The 21338-nt window shown below is 43.0% G+C and overlaps 1 protein-coding gene across 1 annotated transcript in view; it reads left to right on the top strand.

Moving 5' to 3' along the window:
• Nucleotides 1-3806: 3806 nt before the first annotated feature.
• The window catches only part of MTUS2 (microtubule associated scaffold protein 2), a 199670-nt gene continuing 182138 nt past the window's right edge, over nucleotides 3807-21338 (top strand). Inside the window, exons 1-2 of the mRNA XM_075492006.1 lie at nucleotides 3807-6086; nucleotides 12056-12296. Coding sequence (XP_075348121.1) covers nucleotides 3807-6086; nucleotides 12056-12296 — 2521 coding nt within the window. The remainder of the gene's footprint in view (nucleotides 6087-12055; nucleotides 12297-21338) is intronic.

The following is a 21338-nucleotide window of genomic DNA, read 5'->3' as shown; positions in this document are numbered from 1 at the left end:
CTCTGCTGCTACAGTCCATGCTGTGTGTTGTGGGACAGACATTATCCAGCTCAGCTTCACCTTCTCTGTGGTGTCTCCAGAGGATGGGGTGGGACCTGCTGAGTAAATGCAGCTTAGGATGCAGCAGAGCGTAGGGGAGGAACTGCAATAGCAGACGGGAAGAAACTCTTGTAGACTTCTTTCTGAGATCATCATTACATAGGCTCAGGCTTAGGATAGAGGCTCTTAAGAGATGGACATCTCAGAAGCAGACTGCTACTGCTGAAGTTAAACAAAAGTATTTAATTATGTTTCTGGCTCCTTGAACTTTTCTCCCTCTGTGGGATTCATAGCTAACCATAGTCTGGTGGATACCATTTTATTCTATCATGTTCTATCATGTTCACGTCACTTTGTAAACTTTTTTTCACAAATATAGTTATTACATCCTGCCAAGATGCTGTGACATGGAGAGCTAGACTTCATTTTCCACTCTCAGCAACTCAGAGGGGACGTTTTTACACTATACAGTATCGAGAAATGTTTACCCATATCCAGGTTTACGTATACCAAGTACAGTCTGTAAGACTTGCAGTCATGTTTCTTGCCCAGGGTCCCGAGTGAGATGCTGCGAAGTGATGAGGAGGTGTCATTGCTGGGATCGAATCTCCTCTTACCGCCTGCTCCTGTGCATCTGAAGAGTTAGGAGGTTCACGTCTGTCATCTCAGAGCATTCCTGCACAGCAGGGAGTGACTTTAGATGTGTGTATGTCAGCCAACATCAGTCAAGAGAGGTGAGAAATAAAAAATAGAGGAAGAGGCAGCAGAACCCAGGCACAGATGAGTCTTTTCATCGCACTGACTCCAAAGAGCATAGTGAAGTTGAGCATGGACAGTGCCACATAAAATAAACTATCCTGCAGAAAATCCAAGCCAAAGCTTCTTAAATAGAAGCTATTTACAGAAGAATGATCAAATCTTCTAAGGTCCCAAATGTAACACAAAACCATCCATCTTACTCCCAAATGTGCCTATCACAGTATGTAAGTCTTTATCACATTGATTGAACCGAAACCAAAAGCTTGTATTCCTTAACAGGGAAAAGTGGATTAATAAGGTATTAATTGACATAGATGCTTGATTATATTTTTATATTAATTTAGCAGGAGTCCTGTGCTGTCAGTATGTTCTATAGCAGAATGGAGTCTTGTATTATTTTCAAACATAGAATCATTATTCTGTATTCATTGCAATGGCAACTGTAAAACAGATTACAAAGTTAAACAGGCAGTATTCTGGAGAAGAAGAAAATTTTTTTGGATAATTGTATGGATGCTAATTGTAAGGATGTAACGGGTTCTTCAAGTCTGTGACGTCCTTAATCTGAGACTGGATGTCACCAGAAGAGATGAACTTGGAAGGTCGAGTGCCTAGGGTCCGTCCTGAAAGGTGTTAACACGAGATGAACCACCCTTCCGAGGTGCCTGTGCCTTCTCACTGACCCTGGCAGAAGCACAGGAGCAATGCTAACACTGCCTGAGATTAATCTCTGCCTAGACAGTATTTTATTGTCCCTTCTCTTAAAAGCAATGTAATTACACATACATTTAAAGTCCGTGTCTCTGCCCAGCATTGGCTGCTTTAAGAGGTTAATCTCAGCTGGCAGTGTACTGAGGTTGGGCAGTGCCCTGTATTTGAGAGGGGACACATCTTTCCTGACCTACATGTTGATCAATTTGTACCAGCAACATTAAACCAAATTATTTGGTCTGGTCTCTGAAATAATCTCTTTGTCCGTGTTTCTTATAAGCCCCCTTTAAGTATTGAAAGGCCACAATAGGATCTCCCCAGAGCCGCCTTCTTCAGGCTGAACAACCCCAACTCTCTCAGCCTCTCTCCGTAGGAGAGGTGTTCCAGCCCTCTGATCGTTTTCATGGCCCTCACTTTTGGTACCCCAGACTGTTGCCATTTGCCAACTGAGGGAGAAGCATGAGCTGACTGAACTCAGCTCCCTCTGGAGCCCATCAATGCCCCTTCCTAGCTAACCAAACATGACAACAGACATGCTTTGCCCAGTGAAGAGCATTTAGAGTTCAGCTTTCAGGTTGAATAGGTAAATTCTGGTATTGTCATTTTTTGGGGAAAAAAGGAACAATGAGAAATGAACCAAAAAACTCCACAATGCGTGTGTTTAATTTAGTAAGTATTAAATTCTTTTCTCTCTGGGAATAAGGACAGAGCACAGAAGTAGTTTAAAAGTCTTGCGTTACAATGCTTTGTGAATGAGATCTATAATAACACACTTCTGTGGTGTTGAATTGAAATTCTTAACACTGTGTTCTATTTCATGAATTAATTTAATTAGTTATTGTTTGCTGAAGAGCTGGAACTGTGCCAGGAGCTTGAATCCAGGCACAACCAACATGTGTGTGCACCGTATAAAGAAACTGGATTGAGCTCAGAGCCAGATGTTGTGAGCAGAGCTGAACTGAACGTGAAGGCTGGGAGGACCTGCTTGTAGTGGGTATTAGAAACACAAGTCCAGACTTGCACCCAGATGCTCTAGACAGAGCAGTGGACTTAATCGGCACTTCTAATTAGTGCCCCTGTGAGCCCCTGATTAGAAACCCAGCACAGCTGGGAACATTGCAGGTGCTCTGAATTCTACCTTCTGGGAACTGTGGAGCATGTTCCAATTTCCGGTGTCCATATTTCTTTATGATGAAGTGTATGAAGTATGAACATAACAGGGTACAAGAAATATCTCAGAGAGTGAATTTAGGCATGGCACAGACAGAAATTTCCCCTTCATCTTGTTGGAGGTGATAGAGGACAAAATCTGGGCTCCCAAAGCCACAGGTGAGAGGGAGCCAAAAGGAGCTGCACTGTATTGGGACGGGTGTATAATCCTCTATATTTGAACATACACATATGCAGCTGTCTCAGAAAAACACAGTTTTTCTTTGCAGGCCTCCAGCCATAGTTTTTGCTTTCTTGGCATCTATAGATCTGGCTAAGAAATGCCAAAGGGGATGGGGTGTCAGCACAAGTATGGCAGTGATTTGTACAAGGCAAGGAGAGAAACCCATAAACGTCCTAATGGAGCTGGAATTTTATTACTCACAGCTTGTTTATATAGTGGTGCTTTAAATGCATCAGTAGCCACCCTTGGTGTAATAAAGACATTGTTATAGCAATATGAAAGTGCTTAGACCCTCAAAGTGGGGTCCCATCTTCACCTAGCTATTTATGCCTATTTCCAGTTGTAAACCTCTGTGGTTTAAAAACAGTAGCAACCACTCTTTAACCAGGATAGTTTTAACTGTGTAACCTCTCAAGTCAGAGATCTGTGCTACACTGAGAATCTTTGCTGGGAGCAAAGCTGTGATTGAAACAGCATCTAAAGTGTTTGAAAGCACTCTATCCTGGGGATGTACCTGGGAGTGCTGTTGATTTTAACTTTGGTTTAGTTAGTATGATTCCTGACATCAGTGTAACGTTGTCTGTTTGGTTTTTTTCTCATAGGTTGGCTGGATTAACTGGCTCTCATTGAGAGGGAACTCGACAGATCTATTTTGCTTTCGTTGAACCTCTCTACTGCACGTCATAAAGATTTGCTAGGTCCAGAGGCTGCATGCAAGACAACTGAGCAGCACAAAAATGTGACTCTAACAAGAGACTCCAAGCTTTCTGACGAGGAATTTTCTACTGATCAGTTTATAAATTAAATGTATAACCGAAGCATGCCTAATAGTTAATCGTATAGGGAAAAAAAAGCTTTCTCATTAATTAGGACTGCCAAAAAAGCAGTCACCTGAAGCTTCAAAATGAGTGCTCCGTTAATCCCAAACAAGTCGTGTTATGCCCAGCTTCAGGACAACCGCAGTGAAATAAAAAATAATAATGAAAGCATAGTGAGTATGGGGGATACCAATGCCAACCAAATTGTGACACAAGTTAGAACCACTGAAGAGGATGTTAAGAAACGAGCTTTGACAGATGAGAGTGGGAATATACACTCTGGAGGATCAGAGGAAGTTACTCATCTGAATACAGAGCAGAATAAACTTCTGACCTTCAAAGACTCTCGGACCTGTCACACCGGTGTACAGGAAAGTAAGCTGCCCTCCACCACAAGCAGGGAAATGGGGACCAGCGAAGCCAAGAATATATCAAGGCATATCAGGATTAGCCGAGGACAGAGTCTGTCCAATTTAAAAAGCAGCACAAATGATGCCAACCTGGAGGTTGTTTCCAAAGGTGATGTTGACTTCACCCAGAACTTTTCTAAGGGTAAAATGCCCAAGACTGTGGAGATGGAGAGAATAAAAAGGCTTTCTTTGGGAAGACCAAGTAAATTTTCTCCTCAATCTGAAACATTTGCAAAAGGCTGTGTTGGCCGTGTGTCGTGTAAACGTCTGCTTTCTGCATCATTGGACTCCATCAACAGGTCACACCATTTGCTAGGAAATACAGAGAAATCACAAAAAATGTCCACGGATCATTTTCTTGGGATGGTGTTTCATCCACTTGACAATACCTCAGAGGAAAATATTGTGTTTTATTCCAAACCATCTACCTCAGGGAACAAGAAAATAAGTAAACCAGAAAATGTACCAAATGTTAACGTTGAAAGCACACTGCATACTTCTCATTCGCAACATTCAGCTGTTAAGCCCAATGAGATTGCTAGTAAATTAGAAGCACAATTAGGTCAGGGGGATAAAAGTAAAAAACTGGAGCTTAAGACTGCACCATCTCTACAATCTAAAAATACGTGTCAACAAAAGATTGAGAGAATTATGCTGGTAGAGTTCCTGGGATGTCAAGAAGATGCAAATAAAACAATGCAGGAACAGAAAGGCTCTGGGTCTGACGCATCAAAATTTCAAGCATCCCATTTTCAAGACACCTGTAATAAAGTAGAGGATCCATTGTCAAGCCAGGTGATAACCTATCCTGATGACAAATTGCTAAGTGATAATGTCACCAGCGGTGGGGAAGGGAGAGGAAGCAATGACAGTGACAACGGGGCAACTAGCCAGGTTGGTGAGGAATATTTTACTGACAAAGAAGTGGAAACAATATTCCCACTCACCTGTGATAGTAAATCCAGTGGCAAAGTGACACCTAGAAAAAATGAGAATTTACATGAAGTTGATGCAGGTTGCTCTGAAACAGTTGGTGAAGAGATATCTCTTACATATAACATTAATCTACCTGACAGCAAACCCTTGAAAGTTAATGAGAGTAAACTGATGCTAGTCAAAGGAAACACTGAGGATGCTGCCGTGCCTGCTTCTGATCTCTCAGATCAGCACGGAGTGTGCACTACAGAGACAGTGTCAAACCAACAAGCTGACAACCACAACAGTGATTCGGAAACCTCAAGCTTTTCAGTTCCAAGTAAAAAGACAGCTAATGCACAGAAACGTCCTCCAGAGGAAGCACCAGAGCGCTGTAACATTTCGGCAAAGGCTGATGCCTTTTTATGTGTCCCAACTCCCGTGCGCCCGGTGGCGACGCTGGATGTTAATAGTCAGCCCACACTATCAAACAGTAATTTGAAGGACCTTTATGCACTTCATGTTGACAAACTGTCACCCTCCTCAGTCCTACCTCCCATTGACAGTACGCAGTTGTTAAACATATCCCCTAAAGTGCCTATCAAGACTGCTTGCAGCAGTGCCATCCCAAAACCTATCCTGGTCCACTCCAAGGGCTCCCTCGCAGATAAGGCGGATGTGGACAGTGACTGCAGTGAAAAGCTGGAAGAAAGCATCGAGGTGAAACCTGCCATACCCAGGCCCAAACCTGTGAGACCTAAAATCATCACATACATTAGGAGAAACCCTCGTTCGATAGAGCAGCTTGACCCTTCATTTGCGCCGGCGGGGCTGCCCTTTGGTAGCCCTGCGTGTGGCATGCCCATCTCTACAGACCAGAAGGCGTCCAATGGAGGGGAGGCAAAGCCCCCCAGCATCCTGTACGATAAATTTAAACCTGACCTCCAGAAGCCAAGACTCTTCAGTTCTGGTCTGGTGGTGTCAGGAATTAGGCCCCCGGGACATCACTTTGGTCCAATGAGCGAGAAGTTTCTGCAGGAGGTAAGGAGGCAGCTTTGATAGCCTCTTTTGTATGCCAGGTGGTGATCATTTGCTTACTTGTTGCTGCCAGAAGTTAGTTCTCAAACCTCAAATAAGAAATAAATCCTAAATCAAGGCAATGTGTGATCATTAGAATTAAACTTACTTAACCATTTCTGGCACTGACCCTGTTGCGATGTCTGATCTGTGAATGGAAGTTGTCTCTGTATTCCTCCAGTTTTTCCCAGCAAACCAGTCACCTGCTAATAGTATAAACAGGGATGGTTAGAAAGGAAAAGACATCCTGTTTGAATTTATCCATAAATGGAATTTCTTTTTTTTTTTTCCCAAAGAATAGCTTTGGGAAATGAATGTAATTTGCCCACAGAGACTTTTCCTCCTTAATGGGAAAGTTGGCAGGTTTTTGCAGACAGAGCACTAGAGGTCTAAACAAATTCCCTTCTGTTTAGCTGTACTGAAACTCAGGGACTATCAGAGCTCTTCTTAGATTATATAATATCAAATATAATATCATGCAGGAAAAGATTTACTTTTGACTCATTTTAAAGCCATGTGCTATATTGACCTACATCTTAAGTAAGAAATCTTTCCCTGGAAAGCCTTCCTGAGCAGCCAAAAGGTGATGGAAGTCCCTCTTGCCAATTCTGGCTCCTGATATCTCATTGTGTTTCCACTTTGATAAGTTGGGCAGGAGTCTTGGTTCCCTGAAAGTCCTGCTGCTTGGAAGGTGGAGAAAGGACAGGAAAGAGGGAGCTACATTTGGGTCTGTGATGTGCCCTTGCGTCCACTGCCTGGGACCTGTGGTAGCTCAACAACCAAACTTTTTATAGAAATACTGAAGATCACACAAGTGTATTTCATTTGAACCAGTATTTTTAAAAAAAAAATTTTTTTTTTTGCTGTGTGTCTCATGGTGTTATTGAGGCTATTTTAATGCCTGCCTCATTCTACATACAGTATTTACCCAAGGAACAGCATTGAAATAACAAATTTGGTGACAGTGTTGACAGTCAAAAGCCAGCAAATACCCAAATTAAGATATCGTGTGTGAGTGTAGATTGGCCCTTATGTCATGTTAACAGGCAACCTACTGAAGTGATCATGGATTATATGTTATATATTATATGCTCTATTCATAGAGCATCATCTCATCCCAAACACAGAAAGGACAGTGCTCGCTGAGCTTTCCCCTCTAACTTCAGTTTCCAGCTCTGTCCCTTATATTTTGCATCCAGAGGAGGAATTATTAAAGTCATTGTGAGCTTGTCTATGCCATTATTAGTATATCTTCACAATCACATTGTAAGGTGAGGGAAAATTACTAGGTTATTACTGTTTAATGTATGGCTATGGAAATTAAAGCCAAAATAACCCAGACTGTGCAGCTATTTGGCTGTTTATAGGGTGACGTGACGCTCTGAAGACCATGGGTGTCTATGGCCCATACAGTTGGGGTTCACATAATCAGGTAGGATCAGCAGACACATCTGGGAGCAAAGGACTAATTTCTGTGCGCAGTTGAGGACTGTTCTTAAAATGAGAAGGCCTCAGGTTGTGGCAAGTCTGCAGCACGATTTACTCTAGACCAGGGTTAGAAGGAGGACACTTAGGGGCTGGAGAAGATCCAAAGCATCTTCCCACGCTCCTCCAAGAAATGTGACTTTGCGTGGGTATTTCAACGAGGGAAGGTTTGAACCCAAGCAAACTGCTTCTTCAGAGAAGCTGGATTGCCTGGAGGAGAGGCTGGGAAGGAAAAGTCAATCAAACTGCAGTTTGTGTTCTGAGTTTGCATTAGCCCAGGAATCAGGAGCTGACAGCAGGGGATGGTATTTGCTCTCTTGGGCTGCCACCCTAAAAGCAAGTACCTTAGTCCCCTGCCAGCTGGGGGAATGCAAAGGGGACTGATTTAGCTCCAGTATGGATGAAGAGAAAGGAAAATGATTGATCCATGGAAGTGGACAGATGCTTAGAAGAGCAGCTGTGCAAAGTATGGGTTCATAGCAGATGACTGATGTGTAATCTGAAATAAAGGAATTAGGATGGGTTGTGATAGATCAAAATCACCCTGGTGAAGGGACAGTGTTGAAGACTCAGAGATTTTGGAGACAAGGAGATGCTGGGGCAGGATGGGTACTCTGCATTACCTTTGTGAAGGAAAAAATCCCAGTCTGCCCTATTTCACACATCCAATTTGGGCTTTGGAGGGCTTTGATTAGCATTTTATAGCTCTTTACATAGCTATGATAGGGAGTGTTAATAGCTGCTATCAATCAGACCTGTAATCTCTAAGCACCCTTCAGCTAGCTAAATGGCAGGAACAATTAAATACCCTCCTGGGTGCCATGAGCTGGAAAAAATTGGAAGGTGCTGTCTCAGACAGGAGACTCCAAGGCAAGGCCCGCTGAGCTGTCTGAGGAAGCCTCGAGGGCTACCTCTGTGCAGCGGGGAGCCTGCAGAGCTCCTTGAGCTGCCTGAGCTAAGGCCCACATAAGGCAGCTCAGACAAAAATCCTAGCTCAGGCGTGAAGGCAGTCCCGCTGTCCATAATGGAATTGAGTTAAGGTTAAACGGGCAGCCTTGGCTGTGGCATTGGCAGCTCCTCAAGTGCTTTTCTTTGGAACCTTGACATGGTGTGGAGATAGATCTTTCATGTTTGTCTTCATCCAAAAAAAAAAAAAAGGTAGAAAACCTCTCATAGTGAAATGCTTAAAAAACCTGGTCATTGTCCAGGGCAGATTGCTGCTGTCCACGTGCTTCATCACAACATGGGCTCCCCGTCTCAACGTGGACCTCAGCCTTTTCTAGTCAGTGGGAATTTGTGGCCACTTTGTGTTCCCAGTTACCTCCGTGGGAAGTAACAGAGCAAACCGTGGGACCCAAAGGCTGTTGCTGTGCCAGTGAACTGAACAGCGGGAGGGCACAGCCTCCAAGGCTCATGCAAGGTTGTCCATGCTGCCAGACTGGGAGCATGATCCCTACCCAGCTCAGTGTCCACCTCTGCCAGTACGTGCTCACCCAGAGGCTGTTCGCAAGGACCAGCATGGATGAGACCGCCTGGTCTGCAGGGTGAGAGTTTACCCGTATGGATATGGTCCATGCCTTGCCAGAGAGTGGTCCTTGGCTCACTTTATTCACTACTTTATGGCTGCTGCCGAGAGTTCTGGTTCTGGTGGAGGTCTGTAAGGAGGTCTGCTGATCACCAGCTCTCCTGCCTGCCTCCTCAAGGTTGCGCCTGCCCCATTCAACCACCTTGGGTCCATTCCCCAGCACAGACATCTTTCTGCTCCAGAGAGCATGGAATAAAGCCTGTTGACATGAAAGGCATTCAGGGGAAAAAGGGGTAAGGGGAGTTGTTTTATACATAGTCAAACCAGCAATTTTTTCCCCCAGTCTCATTATCTGAACCACCTGAACCGATGTCTCCAACTCTTTTCCCAAATAGTTGCCTGAGGCAGGCACTGGACAAGAAAATTCTTGCTTGAGGCATTAATGTTTCATGATGTTATAAACAAAGTAACACGAAGGAAAGTGTTGGGCGTCCTTACCTCCTGGCCGTGCTGCCAGCTCTGCTCAGGATTACCTGGCCTGTGGAAATTCCTGTACGCTCCAAGCATTTGCTGCAGACTTTCCAGCTCTTTCTAACAATTTCACTAAATGGGGTGAGTGGGGAATAAGCAGACAGCCACACACAACAAAACTCTGAGCTGAGCTTCTTTTTAGTTGACAGGCTGCAACAGATCTTTTCTTTAGAAGTCCCTTGTACAAAGATCTAGTACAGGATGCTAACAGGTCTCGTATTAATCCAGATCTTTCTGAAGAGCTTTAAAATGGCCTTATAATCAATAATTGCACACAAATCTATTGAGACAAGTTGAATTACACACTTAATGAATTCCCTATTAAATAGAAAAGAAAAAAAGAGTGTGTCTTCATAGCAAGTTTATGTCCCCCAAAATTGGGCTCTTCAAGAGAGAGTTGGGTAAATCCTTCTCACTTCTCTCAGCTTGAGAAGATGTTTTATGCTTGTGATTGATTGTTTTTGTGTGCATGTTTGTTGGGCTTCTGTGTTATTCATAGCATAGTGTCAATAAAGAAAAAAATGAGGTGACTGAAGGTTTGGCTAAGCTGACCCAGTTTATAAAAAATGCATGGTTTCTATATTTAAAGATTTTCTCTATTCCTTATACTGAAGTGCTTGGCATTGGGATGTTCACTGCCAGTTAAATATGAAATGATAGGAAGTGTATAGTGAAATGTGATTGAAATAAATTCATCAGGGGTAGAAAAGATAACTGCATCTTATCCAGGAAAGCAATCTCTTATCCAGAAGTTGAAAATAAGAAGCTAAACATCTCCTGCAGTCCAAGCCTAGAGAATCATCTATACAGTAAAAACCTGCATCCTAACTTGTAGAAATAGGTCATAGGAGTAGAATAAAAAAGGAAACTAAAAGATTTAATGGCAGGAAATAGGACTGCAAACAAAGAAAAACTATAGAGCAAAAATATAATGCTCAGTGTTTTTTACATCTGCCCTCCTAGTTCCTGTGCAAATGCCCCAAAGATTCTATATTTAATAGTTTAAGGCTAATCTTGTCTCTTTTAGCACATTAAAGATTTGCTAAATTAGGATTGAAGCTCTTGAAGCAGCTAGGATCAAAGCTTTTATAGCCAATGTTGAAATGCGTGTTCTAAATGCTTATAATTGCTAAAGAGAAATTGATTTGGCATATTATATGCATCATAACTTACAGCAGACTTAATTAATCAGCAGTTACATTTCTTCCTAGGTAGCCTATGGCACTTTTTGATTAATTTTTAAACAAATTTAGTTCAGATTTCCTATTTCCTAAGCTGTTTTTTTTTCTGTGGCCTAAATGGGATGCACTGAAAAAATATTCATGGGTCCTTTCTATATTATGGTGATTTTGCATCTTATAAGAAAATGGTAAAGAAGTTGGACTCTACCCAGAAAAGCAAATGGTTCTTTGCAAATGAGAGAGATGAAAACTACTGACATTGCTCTGCGCCCTTGTCCTGACTCAGGAAGCAGCACAGCAAGGTGGGAGTCAGAGCCCACCTTGAGTGTAGAAAGATGCAAGGGCTGAATTGGGGAACCAGGTCATTCCCTGACTGCAAGTTCCCCGGTAACAGCCAGTTTGCTGGAAATACTTCCAGCTTGGGACTTACTGTGCTGTCCTCACAGTACACACCCATTAAAATACTGAGAGATTTGTCACCAATTTTAGCAAAGCAGCAACTCTTTGTGAGAAACAGTAAATGTTTCACATCTGCAAATTTGCTTTTTTTCTCCAATTCAAATGGGCAGCTGGGTTTTATAGCTCCGATTTGGAATATTCAACAGTCCCCTGAAAATGTGCAGAAATGTGCCCACCTCCACAACCAGGTCTCTTTTCAGGAACTTGAGGGACACAGATTACAATGAACATTTTGCAGTAAGAACATGTAGAGTTTTTTTTTTCCTCACACAAACGATTTGACAATAACATTTCTCTGATAAAATGAACTTAAAATACCTTCAGCTTTATTTTTAATTACCTAAGTTAAAACTGACTTCTCCCAAAATTGTATCTCAGTAAGAATATTTTAAATAACTTCTAATAAAATTCCACTTACATACTCCAAGAGGTGTATCTACCTCTGTAAGTAATATCACCTTTCAGGACGTAACATTTTCAGTAACTGAAGATCTTCCATTTGTCTATTTTCTTTTGGGGAAGAGATCAATTCTTTATTGGGGTTTAGTTGTGTATTGAGACTGTAATGTGTGTATTTTTGGAGAGTGATTCATATAAGACCATCACTTTTTGAAAGTGGTGATCGGTCTGCAGTGCTCTGAAGCCCAGATTCACAAGGAGGGAAAATTAGCCTTTATAAGCAATTTAGAGCTCCATATTTCCTGGATTTATTGATTTATTGCATAATATCTGTGTTAATGATTTTTCTGTAGGTTGGGGAAAGGCCTGGGAAAGATGAATTTTGCCCTCCACCATATACTCACTATGAGGTCCCACCAAGTTTTTATCGATCTGCCATGATACTCAAGCCACAGTTAGGACTGGGTGCAGTATCCAAATTACCGTCTGCAAAGAGCAGGATTCTCATTGCAAGTCAAAGATCCTCAGGTAGCTGTCTCCATCAGCAAGGAGAAATAACAAGTGCTCCCAGCCTCTATCATCCTGATGCTTCAGGTAAAGTATGAACTTTCTTTCCTTTCCTTTAACTGTAGTCCCCAATAAGACTCTTTTTTTTCAGACAGAAGTATCACAAAATGAGCAACATCTTGACCTGGTACTACAGAGCTCTAACAGCACTCTTTGAGGTGTGTCTTTTTATCCTGCAGCAAGGCTGACTAAGGAGTCTGGGACTTGTACAAAGGTTGTTTAACAGGTCATTGCCAAAGAAGGAGAATCACTTTTTTATCTTCCTCCTCCTTGTAAATGCCTGAAAAATCTTTGCTTTTGTCCCGTGGAAGATAACGGGACGTTTTCTTCCATCATGAAGACCCCGTCGTTCAATCTGAATATGATGTTCCCCACCATGTTGTGCTCTGAAAGCCTGGGCGGTGTTCAGATGTGCCAGCAGAGATCTTGATCCTCTGATCCCTGGTATACACCTCTTTGGAAACATTTCTAATACCTTTTTCTTCCCAGCTACTGCCCAGCTCAGCATGACCTTGGGCAGAATTACAGGGGAGGCAAAAGCAAGGGAAGAGTTGGAAGAAGTGTACAATGCCACAAGACAGAGATAATAATTACTTCTACAGGACACTCCTTGGTAGCCTGGAAAAGCTTGGAGGTTTTAACAATGTACATTTAAAGAGCAGCAAGTTCAGAGACAACTGAAAATCAGTCATTGCCAGAGTGAAATATAGCAGCTGCTTAACAGCCTACAAGTCTGCAGAGATTTTTAAAAATAGTCATAAGAGATAAAGTTAAGTAATGACTTGGGGTCATATGGTCCCTCCTCTTGCCCCAGGACAGGATTCCTTCTGATAGATGTTTATTTAACCTGTTCATGACAAACTATTTATAAAAACCTTCAATACGAGATCCTGCAGCCTCTGAAAGCAGGCTGCTCTGATGCATTTACCTGCTTTCAAGTCAAAAGTTTTCCCTAGTATTTTGCCTAATCCCCTTTGTTGCAATTTACTTCCTCTTCTATCTGGAGTGGACGTTGGGTCTTCTCCTCTTTGAAAACTATTACTCTCTCTCCCCAGTGCCCATTTCTCCATGCTAAGCTGCAGGAGAAATTTAGAGAAAATTAGAAAGGGAAGGGGCCAGAGTGTCTTGACTTACCCTGAGGGGACAGTATCCATCAGTAATACAGGTTGCCAGGATTTGAGGTTTATCAGAAAATCAAGGTTCCCTGTAACACAGTGCCTCTTGCCACTATCCTTTAGTATCTGACCCTGCACCTGGAGTTTATCTACATTGATGCCATTAGCAAGAGCTGACCAAGTTCAGCTGTATGTGACTTCTGAGACACTTCAAGATTGCACTCTGGGTAGTAGATACCAATTCAGCCCTATAAGTTGAGTTCAGTCAGCATTGAACGTGGGAGTACAGGTGCAGAGAGCAAGTGGATCATATTTTCCATTTAAATGAAACTGCAAGAGACTGCAAGTTCAGGATATGAGTAGGGTAAGCCGTTGCGTAACAGGAACCAGTTTGGGAGATAGATATGAGAGGAACATACAAACAGGACTGATTAACAAATCCACTGTCTTTTCTGATCCTCCGAAATGAACGATCCCTTGATTTTTATTAATCCATCATCCATCCATCATCCATATTATCCTGCACCATTGATGACTGCAGACATGACTTTTCCTTAGCCATTTTTAATCAATGTAGGAACTTGTCTTGTATGTATTAATTTACTGTCTTCCTATATTATGTGACATTCTAAAATCTAAACAGGATCAGCCTATCAGTCCTATTTATTGTCTGTAATACTGCCTTTAGAAATGCTAGTGCATGAGATGTATACATGAGGAAATGGCACTAGCTGTTAGTGTGATTCCTATTCCATTAAAGTTGTATTTCCTAAAGTTTTCCTATTTCTCAAAAGTTGGGTTTTTTGATCTTATCAGTGATTATTTCTTGGACCTTTTCTGCTTTGGAGGTCAAATTTAATCCATAGCTCTCCATAATTTCCTTCCTACAACTGTTATTTTGTTTGTTTCTCTCTAGTCTATTGATACCTTGCTGTTTCAGAGATGCTATTAAAGATAACTCATGGTAGTCCAATAATCTGCCTGCCATCTCTTTCAGAATCCCGAAGTGTGTCTCATCTGGTCTTTGGGGTCTGACTGTTTTTATTGATTTTAAATTACCCAAGACTTGTTCTGGAGAGGTTGCTAATGTCTCTAGTTTTTCACTGTCCACCCCAGGACACATTGCTTTCACTTCTGGCATCTCACCGTCCATTTTCCTTGCAAGATGAAGAACGTATTTAATTTTTCTCCAACATCTTATTCTGTTGCAAAGTACTTCTCATTGCTCTCTGTTGATTCAATGCCTCCCCTTATTGATCTTTCATGTATTTCTGATATCTTATATTAGCTACTTTACATTCTTTTATTTTTGGCATTTTATTTCCCAGTTATCCATTCAAGATTGGGTTATAATCACCTTTTCCTTGTCCAAAGCCTTTTTTCTTGTATAGCTCAAATGACTTAATCTTTCTCTCAGCAACATATAACTTCATAGGTCAGCATACCAGTCTTTTCGTCTTTAATAATTCCTTTTAAGAAGAATGAATTGCTCATGAAAGAGGCTGAAGTGACAGCAGACAGGACAAGACTGGCATAGGAGTGGAAGGGCAGCAGAGAACTGGTTCCTGTGGCTGTGTCCACGCTGGTGCACAAATGCAGACCAGAGATGGGTCCCTGGTTGCCACGGAGGGGCTGGATGGGACAGCAACCCCTGGCATGCCAGAGCTGGTGTGGGGCTGACTGGAGGGGCTCAGAGTAGGGCCAGGCACCGTCTAGCCAATTGTTTTAAGGTACCAAACACCATTTTCAACCACTTTCCCTTAATTTGGCACTTAGTTGTGGTATTAGACTTTAATCTGCATTATTGGTTTTGATGCAATATTTGAGAAACAGGATTAAGTGCAGCTTCGATAGAGTCATATTTACAAATATAAGCAAATGAAATGCATGAACTGGAAGCGTTCCAGCATACTGGAAGCGGAGCCAGTAAGACTGTTGTTCATGGGTGTTGTGAGGTGTGAGGGCTTGGCTGACTGCAGCAAAAGCAGCTGGGGACTAGGAGGTTTTTTTCTCTCAAGGATACCAGTCCTGCCTTCAGGACTGCTAATCAGCATCTCTTGCAGCTTGATCCTGAGCTTTTAATCCAGTTTCTAATCCTAGTGATTTCAGTCCTGCCCTGGGGTAATGGAAGCAGAAAGGTCTAGCCAGTTGCCTTCCTGTGACAAAGTGTGAGGTATCACGGAGGCTTTTAAAGTGAAATCACCATGGCACAGTATCGAGGACAGCAGCAGTGGCTCATAATGAGGATTTTATTCCCCTTTGCCATGCCATTCATAATGTAGCAGCCTGTTTAAGCAGCACTGATAAGCTGAGTGGTTTGGCCTGTGTATAATACTAATACTCATAAAACTGACTCTAAAGTAATTGATAATTAAATCCCTGAACTGCTGTGATGGACTGCAAGTACTACAAGTACATTAAGGGTTTTGTTAGTTTTAAGACACGCCAAGTAGAAAGTAAAATAATAATGAATGATCCCACAAGTGTGATGCCTAAAATATGACTGGAGCAGTGATCCTTCTTCATCTGTAGGACATGGCACGCGTGTTGGCATTGGCTGCGAGTTCCGTATTAAGCAGGGCTGCTCCTTAGGTGATGCTTTGCCTCAGATGGGTCAGGCAAGCAGCCTGACTCTAAGAAAAAGCATTCTGTAGGTAAGAGAGGAAGTCATTGACTTGTGATGTATTTAAAGGTGCAGTAGTGTCTCTGAAAGCTTAACGTTTGTTTATTTTATGTAAATTGACTCTGCTCTTTCTATGGGAAACTTGTAATTCAAAACAAGCATTGAAGGATACCGTGTCTACAACATAAATTATGAATATGTTTTCCTTGGTTATAAAGACTTCTTGGAGCAAGCGTGTTAGGATTTGCATTAATTAACTGATTATTTTGATGGGATTAATGTCTGATTTTGAAAAGTATAACAGAGATCTCATCATTAAAACTTCACTTAATTCTACATTTTTCAGTAGTATTTATAGTATTTTTTTCTCAAAGAGTGAGTTAATGAAATGCTGTTTCCTTATTACCTCTCTGTGTATTAAATTTGCCAGTCCTGAGGGTCTAGCAGTTTCTCTCATTTCTAAGCGAGTCAAGTCTTGTTAAAGATAAAATTTATTTATAAATCAGGACAGCAATGTTTCTGATTACACAGACATACACAAATACATGCATTTATTTGTGTATTTGTGTATATATCATGTATTTCATCATGAATGCTGCAATATGTCTGCACCTTTCTCCTGGTAGGAAAGCTTTGCTTTCATGTTTATTCTCAGTAATACCTAATCCTTGAACAAGTAAATGAGATTTGATGATAGAAAAGGGGTTTTGAGGTTACTTCCTGAAATGTTGCATTACTGCTACTCCAGTTGCATGCTCATTTTATAGGTTTACAATCTGAGGTGCTTGGATTTGAGCTGGCAAACCTCTTAATTGTTTAAGGAAAGAGGTGACAAGGGGAGAATTCAGAGGGGAAAATATTCTCTATCCCCCACTAATCTGCAGTGTTTTTGGTTGGCACTCTCTGCTTTCTTTGGGAGAGAAATCTGACTGTATTTCATAAAGAAAAATTAAGTGCTTCAAAGGGAGACACACACTTCATCAGAGTTTTTGCTAAGGACATTTTCACCATACTTGAGGCTTACCCATATAGAATCATAGAGTCATTTAGGTTGGAAAAGACCTTTAAGACCATCGAGTCCAACCGTAAACTTAACACTGCCAAGTCCACCACTAAACCATGTCCCTAAGCACCTCATCCAAATGTCTTTTAAATACCTCCAGGGATGGTGGCTCAGTCACTTCCCTGCGCAGCCAGTTTCAATGCTTCACAACCCTTTCAGTGAATTGTTCCTAACATCCAGTCTAAACCTCCCTTGGCACAACTTGAGGCCATTTCCTCTTGTCCCATCGCTTGTTACTTGGGAGAAGAGGCCGACCCCCACCTCTCTACAACCTCCTTTCTCCTTTCGGGTAGTTGTAGAGAGCGATAAGGTCTCCCCTCAGCCTCCTTTTCTCCAGGCTAAACAGTCCCAGCTCCCTCAGCCGCTCCTCACAAGACTTGTGCTCCAGACCCTTCACCAGCTTCGTTGCCCTTCTCTGGACACACTCCAGCACCTCAAGGTCTCTCTTGTAGTGAGGGGCCCAAAACTGAACACAGGATTCGAGGTGCGGCCTCACCAGTGCCGAGTACAGGGGAACGATCACTTCCCTGGTCCTGCTGGCCACACTATTTCTGATACAAGCCAGGATGCTACTGGCCTTCTTAGCCACCTGGACACACTGCCGGCTCATATTCAGCTGGCTGTCAAACAACACTCCCAGGTCCTTTTCCACCAGGCAGCTTTCCAGCCACTCTTCCCCAAGCCTGTAGCGTTGCATGGGGTTGTTGTGACCCAAGTGCAGGACCCGGCACTTGGCCTTGTTGAACCTCATACAATTGGCCCCAGCCCATTGATCCAGCCTGTCCAGGTCCCTCTGTAGAGCCTTCCTACCCTCGAGCAGATCAACACTCCCGCCCAACCTGGTGTCCTCTGCAAACTTCCTGAGGGTGCACTCGATCCCCTCGTCCAGATCATTGATAAAGATATGAAACAGAACTGGCCCCAACACAGAGCCCTGGGGAACACCACTTGTGACCGGCCGCCAACTGGAGTAAACTCCATTCACCACCACTCTTTGGGCCCGGCCATCCAGCCAGTTCTTTACCCAGCGAAGAGTACACCCGTCCAAGCCATGAGCAGCCAGTTCTCGAGGAGAATGCTGTGGGAAACGGTGTCAAAGGCTTTACTGAAGTCTAGATAGACAACATCCACAGCCTTTCCCTCATCCGCTAAGAGGGTCACCTTGTCATAGAAGGAGATCAGGTTGGTCAAGCAGGACCTGCCTTTCCTGAACCCATGCTGGCTGGGCCTGATCCCCTGGTTGGCCTGCACATGCCTGTTGAGTGCACTCAAGATGAACCACTCCATAATTTTCCCCGGTACTGAGGTCAGGCTGACAGGCCTGTAGTTCCCTGGATCCTCCTTCCAGCCCTTCTTGTAGATGGGCATCACATTTGCTAACCTCCAGTCAACTGGGACCCTCCCCGGTTAGCCAGAGCTGCTGATAAAGGATGGAAAGTGGCTTGGTGAGCACTTCTGCCAGCTCCCTCAGTACCCTTGGGTGGATCCCATCCAGCCCCATAGACTTGTGTGTGTCTAAGTGGTGCAGCAGGTCACTAACCATTTCCCCTGGGATGATGGGGGCTTCATTCTGCTCCCCGTCTTCCAGCTCAGGGGGCTGGGTACCCAGAGAACAACTGGTCTGACTATTAAAAACGGAAGCAAAGAAGGCATTAAGTACCTCAGCCTTTTCCCCATCCTTTGTCACTATGTTTCCCCCCACATCCAATAAAGGACGGAGATTCTCCTTAGCCCTCCTTTTGTTGCTAAGATATTTATAGAAACATTTTTTATTGTCTTTTACGGCAGTAGCCAGATTAAGTTCTAGCTGGGCTTTGACCCTTCTAGTTTTCTTCCTGCATAACCTCACAACATCCTTGTAGTCCTCCTGAGTTGCCTGCCCCTTCTTCTGAAGGTCATAAACTCTTCTTTTTTTCCTGAGTTCCAGCCAAAGCTCTCTGTTCAGCCAGGCCAGTCTTCTTCCCTGCAGGCTCGACTTTCAGCACATGGTGATGGCCTGCTCCTGCGCCTTTAAGGTTTCCCTCTTGAAGGATGTCCACCCTTCCAGGACTCCATTGCCCTTCAGGACTGCCTCCCAAGGGAGTCTGCCAACCAGGCTAAACTCTCAGTCATAAGAACAGTATGAGTAACCATCTGGCTGCAGCAGCAGACAAATGCTTCTTACCCTACCTCCTCCCTGAGGAGAGCCAAGCATCGTCGCTGGCTGGGCACCCGCAGCGCTTCTGAGCAGCCGACGAGTGCAGCTGGATGGAGGAGATGTGGCTCTGGTGCACAGAGGAGTGCTCTTGCTGCTCTGGGGAGGAGATGTGGCTCTGGTGCACAGAGGAGTGCTCTTGCTGCTCTGGGCTTTCAGTGGAAAATGCAGTGAGTGTGGCTCAGGCACTGACAGTTCCTGTGCTAGGTGTTTCTGTGGAATGCTGCTGCTTTGCACGTCAGCTATAAAGCGAACATGGATATTTGCTGTTTGAATGAAGGGCGAGCTGACAAATTCTCGGGGTGGTGGGAACGTGCTAACCAGCCTCGTGTTGCCTGGGAGCTGGGAGCTGGGTACAGAGCAAATTTTGGGGCATTTAAATCTGAAGCAGGAGGAAAGGGGCATTTCGTATAGTATAATGGTGGACTGGCCGATCAGAAATTAATTGATGTTCAGCAGTGACAACTGTTTTTCCTTTGGAACTGAACTGTCCCAGGCTTGACTGTATTTGGATGAGAGACCATCAGGGGAGCTGGGCACAACCTGCTCACTGTTGTTTAGGTGTAAATCATTAAAGCCTCTGTTTTAAAGCCCCTTTCCTCAGTTCTTGTTCAGAGAGAAGTCATTATGTCTATAACAGGTAAACCACAAAGGTAGTGGCAATAGAATAGGTTTCCTGCACAATTGGTTTTTAATCTGCAAAGATATCAATGATTGAGTTAACTCTGAGGTGGTTAACTCTGCTTGTATTATCTCTGACTAATTCAGTGACCTTGCAGGTAACTTCTTTGCCCCAGATTCCTGAATATGAAATGAGAATAATGATGTTCAGAGCATCCTATAAAATAAAGTGAGCTTTCTGAGAGAAAATGACACCTAATGATTAAAGTTTTAATGGAAATGCTTGTAAAAAAAAAAGAAAGAACAACCAAAAACCCCACCACAAGATAACAAAGGCTTGCCAAGGATCCCTGAATCGCAAGCAGAGTTGAAATCTTGAACTGCTACTCTTTCTCAAAAGAACATATCTGTGTAACTCCTTTCTTTAATTTTTCATTCATTTCAGCTAAAACCTATTTCACATTTCACAGAGAAGTCACACAAAAGTTGCTTCTACTTGTGTGTGAAGATGTGATTCGTGCAGTGGGGATGCATAAGAAGTCTAGCTCAGACTTTTCTTAAGGCTCCCCAGGCACATCTGGTTTGTGTCAGTCAGTCACTACCTCAAAATGTTTTCATGTTTCTAGATGGGAACAGCTTGAAGTGTCATAGAAAATTGCTTGTGTGCCATACAGACAACAATACTTAATTCTATAATTAGCTTCAGGCAGTGAGACAGCTGGAAAGATTTTTTGCCAATTTTTTAAGCTTATTTTGGCAGATTTTTATTAAAATGAAAGCTTCTCATTAAAATAACTTTTGTTTTGAACTCCCGGACCTTGTTTGCAGGAGTGCTTCTATACTTCTAAGAAACAGAAATAAAGAAAGAACTTCCATCGTAAAACTTGATGATATTTAGGACAGAAAAAGCGTACAATAGGCTGATGTCTCATGTATTTTAATGAGAAAGAAGACACAAGATGACTTAGCTTTAAGGACTTGAATGCATCCCTAATGAGGATAATGTCCTGCCCCAGGTCCTCATGGTACAGAAGAGCTGGATTACAAAGAAGAGGAGTGAAAAATAATTTAAGGATGATGTTGAGTTTAAGATACAAAATATTGTTAGTTCAGGGGGAATTTGAATTGAAGTCATAAACTGAAACATGCACGCAAGTGTGAGAAAAAACACTGAATCCTGTGCCCAGGTCTGGGAGAATGATTTTGAAGAAAAGGTAGAGGTGGCTGGGCAATTTGTCACCAAAAACCTTCTGGGTTTAAGGAAATTCTTCTTCAATGACAGCCGCTTGGTGTGCCGCGGACTGCAAGCACTTCGTCGCACGGCGGTGCAGAGAACGAACAGCCTGGGGACTCAGTGTGGGCATCCCTGGGTTGAGCTGGGGACATGGGAGTCCCAGGTGAACCTCACCGTCCTAGGGCAAGCACATTTCAAATGCTTTTTAAATAAAACCAT

The sequence above is a fragment of the Mycteria americana genome, chromosome 1 (assembly GCF_035582795.1).
Source record: "Mycteria americana isolate JAX WOST 10 ecotype Jacksonville Zoo and Gardens chromosome 1, USCA_MyAme_1.0, whole genome shotgun sequence".
Classification (NCBI taxonomy): Eukaryota; Metazoa; Chordata; class Aves; order Ciconiiformes; family Ciconiidae; genus Mycteria; species Mycteria americana.
The sequence above is the reverse complement of the archived record's forward strand: the minus strand, read 5'-3'. Positions and strand labels throughout refer to the sequence as shown.